The 17,643-nt window shown below is 40.3% G+C and overlaps 1 protein-coding gene and 1 pseudogene across 7 annotated transcripts in view; one reads left to right on the top strand and one right to left on the bottom strand.

Annotated features, from left to right (window-relative positions):
- Window positions 1-17,643, top strand: part of STAT5B (signal transducer and activator of transcription 5B) — a 72,511-nt gene that overhangs the window by 33,783 nt on the left and 21,085 nt on the right. For 6 of the 7 annotated variants that reach the window (XR_010937350.1, XM_067715004.1, XM_067715005.1 and 3 more), the window contains exons 2-3: window positions 13,545-13,682; window positions 16,798-16,954. Coding sequence is in view for 5 of the 7 variants with exons in the window: in XM_067715004.1 (XP_067571105.1) it covers window positions 13,555-13,682; window positions 16,798-16,954 (285 nt within the window). In the remaining 2 variants the exon portion in view is untranslated. Of the gene's footprint in view, window positions 1-13,543; window positions 13,683-16,797; window positions 16,955-17,643 lie in introns of those variants that run through there. The other variant, XM_067715008.1, reaches the window with a different exon arrangement.
- On the bottom strand, window positions 7,333-8,572 carry LOC137212078 (3-hydroxyisobutyrate dehydrogenase, mitochondrial pseudogene; annotated as a pseudogene).

Raw genomic sequence — 17,643 nt, 5'->3', positions numbered from 1 at the left:
TTTGGGGGTTAGGGGTCTTCAATATTGTTCCACAACTATTCAGGGTTACTACCTAAAGAAGATTTAAAATCATATTTTCTGTCTTCTTGCCCTTTTTGTTATAAGTTGTAGAGTCTTTAAACCATGTCTAATCTAAGAAAATATACATCCCTGGTATATGTGCTTTTCCTGATTGTCAGCCTTGAACCTGGCCAGTGCCTTCGCATGTCCGACAGGTGATTTGACTTTAGTTTGAGAAGAAGAAAACTAAAGATTTATTTTTATATCAGTCAACTAGGGACCTTATATGTTGCCGTATTTATTATAGCCAAAATGCCACTTTATTTTTAGGTGGAGACTTCTGGAGCAGTAGTATAAAGGCTAGGATGGTTCCAATCCTGTACTTTTCCTCCTGTTTAAGTCCACATTAAATCCGGTAGTTCTTAAGAGTTCCACTGCTGTTTAAAGAGTGTAGCTCCACGTGATCTTATTGTCTTTAATTTAGTCAAGTGAGACACCACATTACACAGGTTCTGGGTCTCACATTTACTTTGTTTTTCTTTGGAGCTTTACTGGAAACCGAATGCTATTGCGTTCTAGCTACAGAAGCAGGAGGGGAAGTTGGCAAGAATTAACTGCTTTCTGTTTGGTCTGTCTGTGGCAGCTGACCTTTTGGAAGGAAATCGCTGCTCTTTGCTTCTTCCTGTAACAGTGCAGCCTGTGAAAGAACGTCTACACAGAAGGGTTCTGTCGTTATCCTGGCTGGTGTCTTGGGGCATAAGATGTTAGTTAAGAGGTGGGAGTCTTTCAGTGCAGTGTGTTGTAGGAACATGGACTCAAGTTCACGGAGCTAAGTTGTGTGTAGATATCCCAGTAGATAGATAGTGAGAGAGTATCTGTTTCCAGAAAAAGTAGTTTGTTTTAGCAAAACGAATTGTATTTTCTTGCCAAGTCCCAGTGTTAATGCTATGGACAATTACTTTGTGTGCAATTTTAATTAATCTTAATGTTGAATGTCCTAATATCAGTATTATTTCTTTTACTAGATCTCCTTTTTTTCCTGAGAGGCCATTTTTATTTTCCAAGACATGAGCTCTTATTTAAATGTCATTTCATCTCAGAATTAGAATTAACTTCTTACCACACCTGCTACCCATTGTTGGACCCACCTTTTCTGCAGGAGTTGTTTTACTTAGATAGAGTGAGTATTATACCGCACACATTGGCATTTTCTTCAGAAAGCTACAGTTGGGCTTCCAAATTGGAATATCCTCCAGTGAGCAGGCAAAGGAACTAGCTGATGAGCCATTTCTCTCTTAAAAGAAAAGATCTTAGTCTTCCGTTATTTTAACCAAAACATATTTAGGTTTCTTTTGTTTTTCAAAAGGACTTATATTCAAGTAAGTGTCTGTAAGCAAAAGTGAAGTTGATTATGATTATTGGTGAATGCAGAGAACACAGCTACCTGAAAAAGGGGCAAAATACCGTATTCTTCTGCATTCAGTTTGAGTTCAGTTTATGGACATGCTTTTCCAATGTATTATTGGTCTCTCTCCTAGATTTACTGTTAATAGTAAAGATTGTTGGGTGAGCGTTAGCGTTGATGTACATAAAATGTGTAGAGAGTAACCTTGGGAGAATTATCTAAAGTCTTCCCTTAGCAAGGTGGCCCTGTAGTGCTTCTTGTCTGTTCTTGGAACCTGGCCTGATTCGTTCAACCTTCCTGAGAGTACAAACCTTGCTTTGGCTTTAGGTATAGGTTCTGGCACAAAATAAGTTGATATCAACAAAACAGGAAGATTTCCCCCCAGTTCTGTTGGCCTTTGAGTAGGAGCAAAGTTAAGAACGGATGGCTAAGGCTTTCTGGGAGCTGGTTTTGTAACCGTATCCTTCTAGAGGTCTTGAATTGTTACCCTTGAACTATCAAGGGCCTTCATCCAGGCCAGTTGTGTCCAGGTGTGTCATTAGGGGTAAGGGAAATACAGTTTTTAAAAAGGAATTCTTAAAAATAAATAAATAAATAAAATAAAAATTAAAAGGAATCCTTGCACTGCTGGGAGTGGTTTTCTGTGTATTTCATTCTATTTACTATCGGAACAAATTTGCAGGGACCGTTGCTTAGTCATGTCAAAGATGAAAAAGAACCAGACATGAATCTAATAAGTATGTATTATTTCTTGCCTGGAAATATGACTTTCTCAAATATTCTTTTTTGCCTTTTCTATTTTCCATGTTTTTTTCAGAAATCACAAGAAAACCTCCTAGATTCAAACTCTACTCCCTCTGAGATCACTAATCTTCAACCTAGTCTAAGTTCTAGTTTACCCTTTTTTAATTTTTGGTATTCTGAACTTTTTGGTATGAACATTTTCAAACACTCACAAAATAAGAATAGTGTATAATGAATTTCCATAGATTCATCACTCAAGTTCAAAAATTACCAAAATTTTGTTAATCCTTTTTTATGTACTCCACATAAACACCTTTTTGTTTCTTCTGGACTTAAAAAAAATACTTCAAAATATATTTTTGTGCCACTTACTTTTATATTACTTCTAAAACAAGGGTTTATTAAACAAAAAAATAATATGAACAGTTATTGAGTGCAAGACATTGTAAAGGATTTAAATAAAATATAAATAGATGTCAAAATTACAAATTAAGCTTAGCTATTAATAGTCTTGAACCACTACTTGAAAACACATTGTTCTTATATACTTGAAGGTGATAGAATTGCATTTCTTTCTTTTTTTTTAAACATTTTAGTTTCTTTTATTTGTTTGTTTATTTATTTTGGCTGCACCGGGTCTTAGTTGCAGCGCGCAGGATCTTTGTTGCCGGGTGTTCAGTTGCGGCATGTGGGATCTTTAGTTGTGGCATGCATGTGGGATCTAGTTCCCCGACCAGGGATCAAACCCGGGCCCTCTGCACTGGGAGCGCAGAGTCTTGCCCACTGGACCACCAGGGAAGTCCCGAATTGAATTTCTTTTTTAAGAAATGTATAAATATCTCATGCGCTACTTAAATCAAGACTACCTCATTTGTGCCATAAGCTGGATGCTGTCATGATGGGAAATATTTCTTCCTATGTCTTTTGCATGTCCCTTTATGCTTTATTCCTGTGGAATAGTGAGCAGTGCCAATTGCCCATGATTATTAAATTTATATTTCAGGTTTTACATTTTAAACAAAATTTAATAAATCAAAAAGCTTTACAAAAAATTATACCAAAACTCCTCCATCTAAATGTAACAGCTGTTTATAGTTCTCTCTGACCTGTCTCTGGTATGTGTCCTCTAGCATACATACTGTGTACACTTTTCATTTAATATTCCTTTATTTATACTTTTGGAAAATATCTGTGGCCTTATATTTCAACATAGCCTTTATATTTCATTTAATTATTGCACAGTATTCCATCAGATTAATATGTTATAGTTTAACCAGTCTCTTATTTTGGACATTTAGGTTATTTCTAGTTTCTCATTATTGTGTTTAATACTGTCTAACTGTTGTCCCTAGGAGTTGACCTAGTGCTAGGTGCTCTTCAAAGCAAATTTTGCTAAGTGGAAATTTAATACTATAATTCTCAGTGATAAGAGGGAGGCTGTGAACTCTAATGAGGAAAATAAGAGGAACGTGTGTAGATTTATTAATAAATTGCCTTTTAAACAAAACTTCAGAACAGAAGGGAAGGGATTATCTTTCATCTAAATGGTACAGAAACTCAGTATATTGTAATAGCTGAGGAATTTCTATTTCCTGAACTGTGGGATTCGATCTTTTTGAGAGACACAGGCTAAGATGAGTTGGTCTTAACAGTATAAATGGGTACAGATATAAACCTTCATTAGAGGGACTTCCCTGGCGGTCCAGTGGTTAAGACTCCACGTGTTCACTGCAGGGAACTCGGATTCGACCCCTGGTCAAGGAATTAAGATGCTGCATGCCGCGAGGCACGGCCTAAAAAATAAAAAAATTTCAAAAGGTAGAAAATAAAAACCCTTCATTCGAAATTCTGAGGCTGACATGGGGCTACATGGCAGCCTCAGATCATTTCTTACTTTTCTGTAATGCAGATGGCCATTGTTTGTGGGCTACAGTAAATGTTTTTCCTTCTCTGAAAAATGTTATTGATGTAGCTTCTTCCCAAGTGGGTCGTTCAAGTTGCTTAATAGATTTCAACACAGAGATAATGGTAATGCATACGCATTCAAGCTGCGGGCCAGTGTGTCATGAGGGAGCCCTTCCCCCTCCCCGCCTCCCTCTCCCTCTCCCTCTCCCTTCCTTTTTCCCGAAGTAATATGTAATGATTTTGCTGTGATGTAAAGATTTATGACTGATTGTCTTCCCAGAATATTACCATCTCTATGTCGCCTGGCAGATTTTTCCTTGCTTGTTTCTTTGTGAGCCAAATACTTTTATTCTTTCTGTTCGCTTCCCATCTGTTTAATAATCTGCTTTTATTAGAGAATTGCCTTCCTGATGGCTTATAACGTAGTGTTTAGAAGTTTGTTTTTAGAGAGCAGATGGCTCCAGTGTTGACCTACTTCTAGACGGGATAGTTTTACTCTAACCTTACTTGATGTTAGGCCAATTTTAATATGAGCAGAATCTGAATCCTTTATTGCTACTATTTAATATGTTTCTGTCCCTCCAAGTTCCTACTGCTGGGTAATCACCACCACTGAAGAGATGTATTGACAGTAAAGCAGAAAACACAACCAGAGAACTTGCTGCTTTTATTCCATCCAAAGTCCTTTAGTCGTTAAATGGTGCTGATATGATGAACAGTTTTGAATCCTGGTTCCTTGCCAGATCAGATTTCTTTTCAGATCAGAAGCATTGTTTGCACATCTTCTCTTTCATCTGCCAACTAGCCCAAGCCTTTGCCCAAATCAGAGCCCCGCAATATTAGGTTTCTGATTCTAATTTCGTATTCATTTTCTTTCTTTAAGTTATGAAATATAACAAACATGCAGAAAAGTACAAAACATAATATGACAAACCACCACCACAAGTCCTCAAGACAAAGGCAGCATGGTGCAGTGTAGAGTACAGACTGGGGCCAGGGTGCCCAGATCCAGCCCAGATGGTACCCCTCAGCAGTGTGGGACCTGGCACAAATATTTTACCCCCCAAAGAAACCCATAACCATTAAAAGTCACTGCCCATCCCCTAGCCCTTGGCAGCCACCTGTCTGCTTTGTTTCTGTGGGTTTGCCTATGCCTATTCTGGGCATTTCCTATAAATGGAATTTACAATATGTGGCCTTTTATATCTGGCTTCTTTCACTTAGCATCATGTTTTCAAGGTTTACCCATATTGTAGCATGTATCAGTACTTCATGCCTTTTTTATGGCAAAATAATATTCCATTTAATCTATTTTATTTTTCCACTCATGTCCATATTATCCATTCATGCGTTGATGGTCATTTGGGTTGTTTCTACCTTTTGGCTATTATGAATAATACTGCTGTGAATATTTGTGTACAGGTTTTTGTGGACATATATTTTCAATTCTCTTAAGCATATACCTAGGCGTAGAACTGTTGGGTCATATAGTAACTCCACGTTTAACCTTTTGAAGAACCTTCAGATGGTTTTCCAAAACTGTTACACCATTTTACAATCCTGTTTAATTTGCTGAGCCTCAATTTCCTCATCTGTAAAGTGGGAATAATAATAGCTACCTCATAGGGTTTTTGTGAGGGTTAAATGGTAGACTCATAAAAGTACTCATTGTTATAAAATAATATAGCAAGTGTTCAGTAAATGATATTAAATGATAAATCTGGATGGTGGCTACTAACACTAATAAATGTTATTTTAAATCAGTTTTCATTCTTATTTCTGGAATTTATTAGATGAATCAAAATATTTGTTGCTAATAATTCATACTTTAATTAGTTGGAGTCAGGTGCGTCCTTGGAAAGAATAGGAAAAGGCTGCCTGGCTCCTGGCTGCCAGAAGAGCACATCAGAACGGATGTTTTCTTTTTGGAGTTTAGAATACTTATGGCAGCCTTGCTCTCCTTACACCACCCTTCACAATTCTTAATTCCCTCGTTCAGAGGTGAGGGAACAGTCTTCCCAGTGCTTTCCCACCAGCCTCCATCAGGTCTCACCTGTGGGAGTCCTGGTGCCAGTGAAATTGATTAAGAAATGGGAATACCAGCTTATAACGGGAAGGTAAAGTTTATGTGCAGGATATTGGTTAAGGAGAAAGATAGCAAGAGCTCTTTGTGGAACATTGACTTTGGGAAGGTACTTAATTGAAGTGAGTTAAAATTGGAGGTGGGGAGAAGGAAGCCACCTTTGTAAGTTTCAGGTTGTAAGTTAGGGAATTCCCTGGTGGTCCGGTGGTTAGAACTCTGCCCTTTAACTGCTGAGGGCCCGGCGTTCAGTCCCTGGTTGGGGAACTAAGATCCCACAAGCTGCACTGTGTGGCCAAAAAAATTTTTTAAATAAAAAAATATATATATATTTTTTATCAGCATAGAAATTTATTTGAATTCAAAATAATATGGTTATATTTAGGATAATATAATAATTATCTAAAGCACATATCATCGTAGGCTCTGAAACAGTTCTAAAGATGTCATTCTTTTGAAGTCAAAAAATATGTAGTAAGAATGTACAAGGAAGCAAAAATATAAAAAATAAGTTTGTTGAGTATTGGGAGTTGTTACAAGAGGGGCACACCAAGGTAGGTAACAGAGTCCAAATTACACAGCAGGCAGCAAGGAGTTCTCTTGCTTTATCAAGTTCTGGAAAATAAACCGGTAACCTCAGAATGCAAGAATACCACCACTGGGTTAACAGGACAAACTTTCTGAGGGACACAGGGAGTCATTCACTGTACTTCCCCTTTCTCTAACTCCTTTCCTCACACCGATTTCTTTTCTTTCCTCCAGGAGAGGTTTTATCCTGTGGAAAAAAAATTTGGTTTTATTTGTAAAGTGGAGTAAATAGTATCCTGATTGAAATAGGCAATGCTTTAGCTAATGATGGTCAGGAATCAAACTTCTGAAAAAGGTCAGTCAGCTAGCTAGCAGAGACCATCAGTGGCTTGCAGGAAAAAAAAGAAAATCAGATAATATGTGCTTGCTAAATAGATAAAAAGAATAAGCAGTTAAAAATGGGCGAAAAGGGCTTCCCTGGTGGCGCAGTGGTTGAGAGTCTGCCTGCCGATGCAGGGGACGCGGGTTCGTGCCCCGGTCCGGGAAGATCCCACATGCCGTGGAGCGGCTGGGGCCGTGAGCCATGGCCGCTGAGCCTGCGCGTCCGGGGCCTGTGCTCCACAACGGAAGAGGCCACAACAGTGAGAGACCCACGTAACAAAAAAAAAAAAGGTGAAAAATCCCAGGGTTTATTGTGAACTAGACAAACAAAAGCAGACAGGTGACCTTTGATTGAGCCCATTTACTTGTGGAGTGAGCTATAAGAGGCTCCAAGATAGAGTTTGGTTCCCAACAGTGTCCACAGCCAAAGGGCAAACTCAGAACGTCTCCTCCTCTCGTAGAAACTGGAACACGGATGAGAAGTCTTTTTTGGAGTAGCCCTTCGCACACATCATCCTGTAGATCTGATGGGCCTGACTGCCCAGAAGGATTGGGCTCTTCGTGCTGGTAGCAGAGTCTTGTGCTAATCCCAGATCCTTAGCCATGAGTGTTGTTCCAAATCCACCCTGATAGTTACTAGCTGAGGGAACTCCATCCATCACCCCAGGTACAGGATTATAGGTGTCACTTGACCAGCATCGTCCTGAGCTCATATTTAGGATTTTAGCCAGGAGTTTTGGGTCAAGCCGTAACCTGATTCCCAGATTCATAGCTTCAGCAGTTCTGGTCATACTCAGAGCTAACGGCAAGTTGTTGCAGATCTTCGCAGCCTGCCCGGTCCCGACGGCTCCACAAGGCACCACATTGGAGCCCATGCACCCCAGAAGCTCTGGGGCAGCAGCAAATTCTTCTTCGACTCCTCCCACCATAAACGTGAGGTTCCCAGACCGAGCAGCTCCCACACCACCAGAAACAGGGGCATCCGTGAAAACGGCTCCCATTTTCTCAGCTTCTTTGGCCAATTCTTTCGAAACCATAGGATCAGTAGTACTGGAACCTATTAATAGTGAGCCTTTCTTCACTTTTTTTTAGAATTCCATTTGCTCCAGAATAAGCTTCTATTGCATTGATGCTGGTGGGCAACATTGTAATAATTCTGTCAGCTTTTTCAGCTACATCTGCTGGGGAAGACACTACCTGTTCACCTGCATCTAGAAACTCCTTGCATGCATCAGGGAACACATCATAAATAATGAGTGGATAGCCATGTTTCATGAGATTTTTTGCCATTGGATTCCCCATGTTGCCTACTCCAGTGAATCCAACTGGAGTCTTAGAAGCCATTGACCTAGAACACAGCGCTGCAAGGCTGACCACTGCCGGTTGCTGCCGGCGGCTCCAGTACCGGAGGCCGGAGGCGGCTCCACGGAGCCGTAAGGAGGCTGCCATGCTGCCCCCGCCCCGCCTCCCCACGGTGACCTCCACGGCTCCCAGCTCACCCACTGACTGCTGGGGTGTGTGGTGCGGTGGGCGGGGTCGGCTGCAGCGTGGGGCCGCATGCGCCAAAACTATATATTTTTGAAGAAGTCAGAATAAGATTGAGCATTTACTATGAGCCAGGCACCATTTTAAGCATTTACCCATGTTAACTCATTCTTATAGCAACCCCCTGAGACACATAAGAATTATTATTCCCATTTTACAAATGAAGAAACTGAGACCCAGAGAGGTTTAAGAGGTTAAATATTTTGTAAAGCTCTGTTTAGGAGCGTTTGCCATTATCTCCAGAACTTGAACCCCATTTTAGCGTCTTTGGCAGTGGTGATGGGATGGAGAATAGGAATTATAAAATGCTCTAAATTATGTACATGAATCCAGCAGACCAAATCCCTGTACACATTTGAAACTTCCTACTCCCACCGCAAGCTAGAATTCATTCTTGCAGGTGGCAGGTATGCTTTGGGAACCTTGTGTTGTCCTGTCCTCTGCATTTCCTCCTTGACAGGTTAACAATAGCATTACTGTAGCCACAACATTCTAGAAGTCTTCAGAGTGAGTTTTTTTTTTTTTAAACAAAGGTTTATATTTTACTTCTAAAAGGGAAAGCATCTAATAAAAAGGTATTTATTATTGGGACAAAATTATCGTTAAATCTCACCCACTCGTATCATTTATTTAACAGGTACTCATTTCTGCGGTTTGCAATAAGCCTGTAACATTATGAGCTATTAGACTTTGAAACCCTTTTTTTCAAATGCCTGAGGGTCTGCTTTATTTGGGACTCCTAGGATATATCCAGATATATGAGGTCAATGTAGTTACCTTATGCTTTCAGAAAGTACAAGATTCTGCGTCCAAGGTGGTTTGGGGTTGTTTGGAATGCTTACGAACAGTAAGAATGCAACTAACAAAGCTCAAATAGTTCTCATCTTTGGCTAAAAATAAGATTGTGTATCCATTTCCCAGTCTTTAAAGAAGCCCCTGTGATGATTTACCAAAGATACAAACCACTTCCCTTGTCAGAACATCACGCATTGAACATGGAGGTGCCCGTAAATAAGCACAAGAGAGCGTGTACTGAGGACAGACACGCGTGCACTGCACGTGTGGGGTGGCTGGATGTACTAGTGGGAAAGGACAGGGAGTCAGCGGATACCAGGTGTAGGCTTTGCCTAATAATGTGTGTAGGACACGTGTGAAGTTTTGACGTGTATGAAGAAAAGCACTACTTAGATTCTAGGTTTTATTGATACAGTCAGTGGGGGGAAGTAGTGTTTTTCTAAACTGCATGTTTTAAATCGTTGCATGATAATCTCAGTAGGTCATCTCATATTCCATGTGTATATAACTCTTAGTTTAAAAGTCAAATAAAAATGATTCTGTACTGTTCAGTGTATTTTTATTTTACATTTTTGACCATTGGTAGGCAAAATCTACTTTCCAGCTCTATCAAAGCATTTTTTGTAGTGAAATTATACTGTATTTATCAAAATAAGGCGGTTACCACCTTATATTTGCCCGCTATTATCCTTCAAATGACATTTTAGAAAATAACTATTATGGCATGTTCATATTTAGAACCATAAAAAAATTCTGAAAACTTCTAAGAGCTTAGCATTCTACTCTTTTATAAAAACTAAGAACTAATATAAAACTTGACAAAACAGTGTGACGTTTATATAATACTCCTACCTATGTGGCATATCACCATAGTATTTCTTTCTTAAAACAATAATAGACTCCTGGAATTATGCTCAGACAGCATAACATATGAAATGTTTACCAAGTATTTGGTGTGTATTTATTCACTCAGCCAATATTTAAGTATAAAGTTATACTTACATGGCATGCCACCATAATAGGTACTGGAGACACAGTGGTGAGTAAACATGCTCCCTCACTTACTGTTCTCATTCAGTGGGGAAACAGACAAAAACAAATTAAGAAAAACTAAAAGGGAAAATTACAAATTGTGGGCTTCCCTGGTGGCGCAGTGGTTAAGAATCCGCCTGCTAGTGCAGGGGATACAGGTTCAAGCCCTGGTCTGGGAAGATCCCACATGCTGTGGAGCAACTAAGCCCGTGCACCATGACTACTGAGCCTGCTCTCTAGAACCCGCGAGCCACAACTACTGAGCCTATGTGCCACAAATACTGAGCCCATGTGCCACAACTACTGAAGCCCATGCTCTGCAACAAGAGAAGCCACCGCAATGAGAAGCCTGCGTACTGCAATGAAGAGTAGCCCCCGCTTGCTGCAACTAAAAAGAAAGCCCGCACATAGCAACAAAGACCCAATGCAGCCAAAAATTAATTAATTATTTTAAAATTTCAAATTGTGCCATATGTGATTAAGGGACAGATAGACCATTGACTCACCCAAATTATAAAATCTGTATCATTTTCTTGACTTGGTATTTCATACTGATATCTTGTTCCATGATGACTTTGAAAAGAGCTGATAGATTTGACTAAATTGTGTATATACATTTATTTATGCAACAACAAAAAATTTACTGAATGCTTATGTGCGGGGCACTGTTTTAGGACAAGAGAAAGAGCAGAAAACAAAACAAAGTCATTGTGTTCGTGGTGATTTCACCCTAGTGGGAAGTCATTAAACAAATATGTGATAAATGTCAGGAAGTGATAAATGATACCAAGAAAAATAAAGCAGACCGAGACGATAGGGAGTGAACAGAATACTATTTTATTTGGGTAGACTGAGGAGTCTCTTTGAAGATAAACATTTTCCCACAATCTTCCTTCTGTCTCTTGGGTCAATTCGGTTAATGAATGCAGGATGCAAGATAATTTTCGTATCTGTTGGTATCATTTACATATTCTTTACGAGAGCTATGGCGAGGTCCTGCTTCTTTCCAATTCCTTACCACTAAAAGAGATTAATACTACCTGAATTCTTTTCTTCACTCCTTGATCATTCTTGTCAAAGCACCTTCATCCATCCCATCCATCCCTTTACCTTTTGTGCAAAAAAACATGCTTTGGTATCGCTTCCAATTTTCCAAAATCTTGGGGTATGATATGAGTCATTTGATTAGAAATTATGTTGTACAATTAAATGTCTTCCACATATTTGATTGTAATGTGGGATTACTTCTGGAGAGAGCTCTTTTATCCCAGTCTTTCTCCTAGTAAACCCTCAGCCATGAAATTTGATGTCCTGGGTGATCTTACAGTGATCCCAGCCTTAATGCTCAAAAGCCGTAAATTGTACACTGCTCAAGTGTTCTCCAGCCTTGCACAAATCTAAAATAGGTAGCTGGCACCCACCCCACACCTCATTGTTGGCTAACTAACTTGTCCCATAAATAGCTCTGTGTTATGCGATCAGACAACTACAACTAACAGAGAAGGGATTTTTGTTTCCTAACACACTTGCATGGTCTCTGGTATTCAACAAAATCAAGGTCTAATTCACCGTACCCTGACTATAACACAGTTCTTAGGAGAATCGTGCAGATCAGTAGCCAGATAGTTTGGGATGGGATTCAAGATATCCCTGCCTTATACCACTTCCACAGTGTTAGAGCAAGATTCCGTTTTAGTCCCCTTTGTGTACATGAAAGTACTGTTGCTGTCACAATCTGGTTAATCCCAGAGAGTTTCTGCCAAATGAATTAAAAATTCTTAGGTGAGGGCTTCCCTGGTGGTGCAGTGGTTAAGAATCTGCCTGCCAATGCAGGGGACACGGGTTCGAACGAGCCCTGGTCCGGGAAGATCCCACATGCCGTGGAGCAACGAAGCCCGTGCGCCACAGCTACTGAGCCTGTGCTCTAGAGCCCGCGAGCCGCAGCTACTGAACCCCGCGTGCTTAGAGCCCGTGCTCCGCAACAGGAGAGGCCACTGTGGTGAGAAGCCCCTGCACAGCAAGGAAGCGTAGCCCCCGCTCACTGCAACGAGAGAAAGCCCGCGCGCAGCAACGAAGACCCAACACAGCCAAAAATAAAAAAATAAATTAAAAAAAAAAATTCTTCGGCTTCCCTGGTGGCGCAGTGGTTGAGAGTCCGCCTGCTGATGCAGGCGGTCCGGGAAGATCCCACATGCCGCGGAGTGGCTGGGCCCGTGAGCCATGGCCGCTGCGCCTGCGTGCCCGGAGCCTGTGCTCCGCAACGGGAGAGGCCACAACAGTGAGAGGCCCGAGTACCGCAAAAAAAAAAAAAAAAATTATTAGGTGAGTCTGAGAAGGCATCATGGTAGTTTTATATTTTTATAAAACTTTTTGTGAAATCAACAGTGTGTTTTAAAAACCTACCCACCATTGCAATATAATGGTTCTTGCTTCTAACTCTTAGCTGGAATGTGTTGTTTTTATGTCTGAAAGATTTTTAAATGCTATAATTTTAACAGAACATTGCTTTGTAAATTCCTAAGCAGTAAATCAGAAGGTGAACCTTGGGGTTATTTTTCCAAATAAATCTCTGCCCTTTATGTGCAAACAATTACTGCTCAGGTAAATCGTGGTAATACATAGAGTTCCATCCGTGCTTTAGATATTATCGCTTTTCTTTTACTGGGCCTTTTTTAAAATGGCAATACGTTTACTGCATTTCTTAAAAGTCAAAATACCAAATCTAAAACAAGCGATTTTCTACAAAATCCCCGTGCTGCTTATTTATCATTACTGTTGAAATGCTGCTTACTGTGGCTTCAAGTTTGGAACACATGTAAAAGAAAGAACATGTCTGAGATATCAAAGCTATAGGCAGTTCTTCCCTTAATGCTGGATTTGTACTTTTGCTTGTAGGACTTCAGTACATTTTATAGTCAGAGCTTCATAGACACAGCTATATACCTTTCCATGGCCACACTGAATTTTGAAAACATTTTGAAGCTAAAATTCAGTTCAAGAACACTGATCTTTAGTCTGTCAAAAAGGGCTTAAATGCATTTATCTCTGGCCTTTATAATTGAGTATTTACTCTGATGGATTTAAAAGGGGAAGAAAAAAAGCTCATCCAAACCACTGATTGTTTAACAGATTGTAAACCATGGCTGTGTGGATACAAGCCCAGCAGCTCCAAGGAGATGCCCTTCATCAGATGCAAGCATTGTATGGTCAGCATTTCCCCATTGAGGTGCGGCATTACTTATCCCAGTGGATTGAAAGCCAAGCTTGGTAAGTGAACAAAGTTTTTTCCATCATATTTTGTGAAGCACAAGCATATTGAAGTTTTTGTTTTATATATAAATTTATTTATTTTATCTATTTATTTTTGGCTGCGTTGGGTCTTCGTTGCTGCGCATGGGCTTTCTCTATTTGCGGGGAGCGGGGGCTACTCTTCATTGCAGCGCATGGGCTTCTCGTTGCAGTGGCGTCTCTTGCTGCGGAGCACGGGCTCTAGGCTCACGGGCTTCAGTAGTTGTGGCACTCGGGCTCAGTAGTTGTGGCGCATGGGATTAGTTGCTCTGCAGCATGTGGGATCTTCCCGGACCAGGGCTCAAACCCATGTCCCCTGCATTGGCAAGTGGATTCTTAACTACTGTGCCACCAGGGAAGCCCCATATTGAAGTTTGATTGGAAAGACAACATAGTGAATACTCTAAAAGTTGTACATTTATAAAGAAAATTATGTGACCCATGAAAAGGTATTTAATTCCATCTTAAAGATTAAGAAGATGGAATGGCTATTGGGATTTTAAAAAATAGGATTTGTTTCCTTTAATAGTAAATTTTGGCTAAAAGCATTAAAATATTGCTGCTAATAAAGAACAGTTAGCAAATATGTCGTGAGTGCCTAGCAGTGTTGTAGTTAGTAGAGTTCATAGAAAACGTTGAAGCCCTTGTCCACAAAGAATTTAGTGTTTAATGGGGCAGATAAGGTATGCATATGCATACAATTTAATAAAGTGTATTGTTAACAAGTTTAACAATGGTGACTTTGGTATTTTCAAATGTATATGTTTATATATATAGATAGATAGATAGATAGATAGATAAAGACTAAAAGACAATACACCAAAATGTTAACAATAATTATGTCTTAGTCGCAGATTTAACAACCATGTTTATTTTTCTTATTTCCTAAATTACTGTTTATATACCCAGGGGGGAAATTGTTTTTAAATTCTTTCAGAATTAGTACAGTGCAGTAGACTGACAACAGAGCTTTTTAATCAACAACGTTATTGCACACCAGGCAGCAGGCTGTCTGCTGTTCTGCTCAGGGCCTGGGCAGGTGTTGGTTCGTTACCAGTCTCAATCTGATCTGTCGTATTCATCAGATACTTCAGGCCTCCACCGTCATGGCCAGGAGAGCCGGGGTCCTCATTGACAGAGCCCTGGAGAAACCAGCCTTTATGTTACCATTTGAGGCGAGCTGTAAACCCATGGGTAATGTTGCCTCTGAATAATTGCAGTTGTGTGTTAGTAGCAGATTTCTGCTCAAAAGCTGGAGGGCACCAAAGGAGGGCAATTTTCTAGGCAATTAAAAAAAACCAGAACTCAGCCTCATGTAATTGAGAAAAAAAGGAGCGAACTATGAGCATGTCAGGTGTACCTCGTTTAGTGCTTTTCCATTTCATTTTCATTTTCCGTTAAAGATTTGGAGAGTTCAGAAAAACATTAGTAGGAAGTTTCTGTTGATCTAAAATTTCATTTAGTAAATTTCCCATGCAGTCTTCTTACTGAACAAATGTTAAGAGACTTATATTGATATCAAGGAAAACCTGAATTTTATTCGGTTTTGGTTTTAAGAATATAAAGATTTTAATTAAAACATCTTCAGTTCTTCACATTTAAACTAAGAAAGTTCATATATATATGTAGTCTATATATATATACATATATATATATGGCAGAGAGTTAAGTTTTGAAGTACGAGAACCAGTAGTACTTGATTTCCATGAGTTGTGCTCAGAGACTGTCGCTTCTTAAGAGTGGAGCATTATTGCCAGTCGAAACAGAGGTGCAGGGCTGCCTTCATTCCTTCCAGGCGTTTATTCAGACATATTTAGTACACAGCACACACATATTATTTGGCTTTCTCCACTGCCTTCTCAAAAGTGCAGATTCGAGCATATTATTTGATGAAGTAACGTGTCAGTGTTTTGGTATACCTGTTTGTGCCCCCATTAGAAATTAGTTGCTAATGACTTCAGGGCTGTGTAGAGATGACAGAGCTGCTTAGCTATCACCAGATCTCTTGTTTGGCTCCAGACCCACCAGCAGTAATGAATGTTATTTCAACCTTACAACTGTTAGTTTTCTTCAGTGAGCCGAGTTAAGTAATTTAGTACTGCCCAATAGCAATTGTTACCTAAGTTGTTTAAAAAAAGAAAGAGAGGGGCTTCCCTGGTGGCGCAGTGGTTGAGAGTCCGCCTGCCGATGCAGGGGACGCGGGTTCGTGCCCCGGTCCGGGAAGATCCCACATGCCGCGGAGCGGCTGGGCCCATGAGCCATGGCCGCTGAGCCTGTGCGTACGGAGCCTGTGCTCCGCAAGGGGAGAGGCCACAACAGTGAGAGGCCCGTGTATCGCAAAAAAAAAAGAAAGAGTCAGGGATAAGGGGAAGAGTGGGGGAAGAAAGGGAGAGAGGGAGACCACCCAACCCCTGTCAACAGTTAAGTGGCTCTGAATTAATACGAAGCCCTGTTAGTGACTTCTGTGGTTCATTGGAGGAGTTAATGTTGCCTACATGTCCCAAATCTGCAACTATTGATGTAAATGTTTGACTTGTGTAAATACTTGTAGGCATCTTCTGTCTTAATATCCCATTTCTAGGGCTTCTTAGAAGTAATGATAAAGGTTGACTCACCTGCCTTTACTTAAGAAATACTCTCTGTGAAATTAGCAAGACGTAGAACAAGTCGAGGTTGGAAAAAACACATAGAGCATTCTTGACCCTGTGCCCCCTTACACCCATGAGGGGGTGACTATAAATAGGAAATTATCAGAGTCCCTATTTCCTCTAGAGTACACAAAGCACTTTCCTTTTCCCTTCATTCCTAGAAGCAAATAGCATAAGCACCAGAGCAAGTCAGTAGGAGAAAGAGCAGTACATTGCAAAGAAAAAAGAAAAGAAAATATACTATACATCCCACTTAGGTCATTAGTGGATTAGGAATAGGTTAATGTAGGTATCTAGTCAATTTGGATTGGACTGTTTCCTAAAATTTGCAGTGAGCATTATAAAGAAACTACTGTAGCCAAAGAAAAGGTGTGATGCGTTGAGGCTGCATTTATACAGGCTGTGTGCATGTATGTATACATATGTATGTAATTTCTTTCCCCTAGGGACTCAATAGATCTTGATAATCCACAGGAGAACATTAAGGCCACCCAGCTCCTGGAGGGCCTGGTGCAGGAGCTGCAGAAGAAGGCAGAGCACCAAGTGGGGGAAGATGGGTTCTTACTGAAGATCAAGCTGGGGCACTATGCCACGCAGCTCCAGGTGGGTGTGATCTTGGGGCCTCGAGGCTCCAGGCGGGCATGAGCTCCAGGCCACGCAGCTCCAGGTGGATGTGAGCGCCAGGCCACACTTCATTCTCTTCCCTGCAGGGGCTCTTCCTGCATTCAGAGATTTTCTTTTTCTTCTTTAACCCAAGGTTGTTGAGTCACGTGTGACATGTATAAAGTTCTTATTGTTTGGCTTTGTGGTTGTAGCTGCCTTTTTTAAACTCTTTATTTGAAAATAATTTCAAATGTATAGACAATTATGAGATTGATACTAACCCCTACCTACACTCAGACTCACCTGTCGTTAACATGTGCATGTACGCGCATGCACACACACACTCGCACATATTTTCATCGCTTGAGAGTAAGTTACATGCATCACGTCCCTTTGTCCCTAAGTACTCCAGTGTGCGTTTTCTAAGAATATGCACCTGCTCTTATGTAGTTATAGTACAGTTATCAACTTCCGCAAATGTAACATCAATACAACACTTTTAGGTAATCTTATACCTTTATTTCCATTTTGTCCACTGACTTACTGATGTCGTTTAGGGCAGTTTTTTCCCCTCCAGCCCAGGATTCTGTTCAAGATCACATATTGCATCTAGTTGTCATGTCTCTTTAATCTCCTTTCATATGGAACCATTTGTCAATCTTTCTTTGTCCTTCATTACATTGACATTT

This window comes from Pseudorca crassidens, chromosome 19 (genome assembly GCF_039906515.1).
Source record: "Pseudorca crassidens isolate mPseCra1 chromosome 19, mPseCra1.hap1, whole genome shotgun sequence".
NCBI lineage: Eukaryota > Metazoa > Chordata > Mammalia > Artiodactyla > Delphinidae > Pseudorca > Pseudorca crassidens.
The sequence above is the reverse complement of the archived record's forward strand: the minus strand, read 5'-3'. Positions and strand labels throughout refer to the sequence as shown.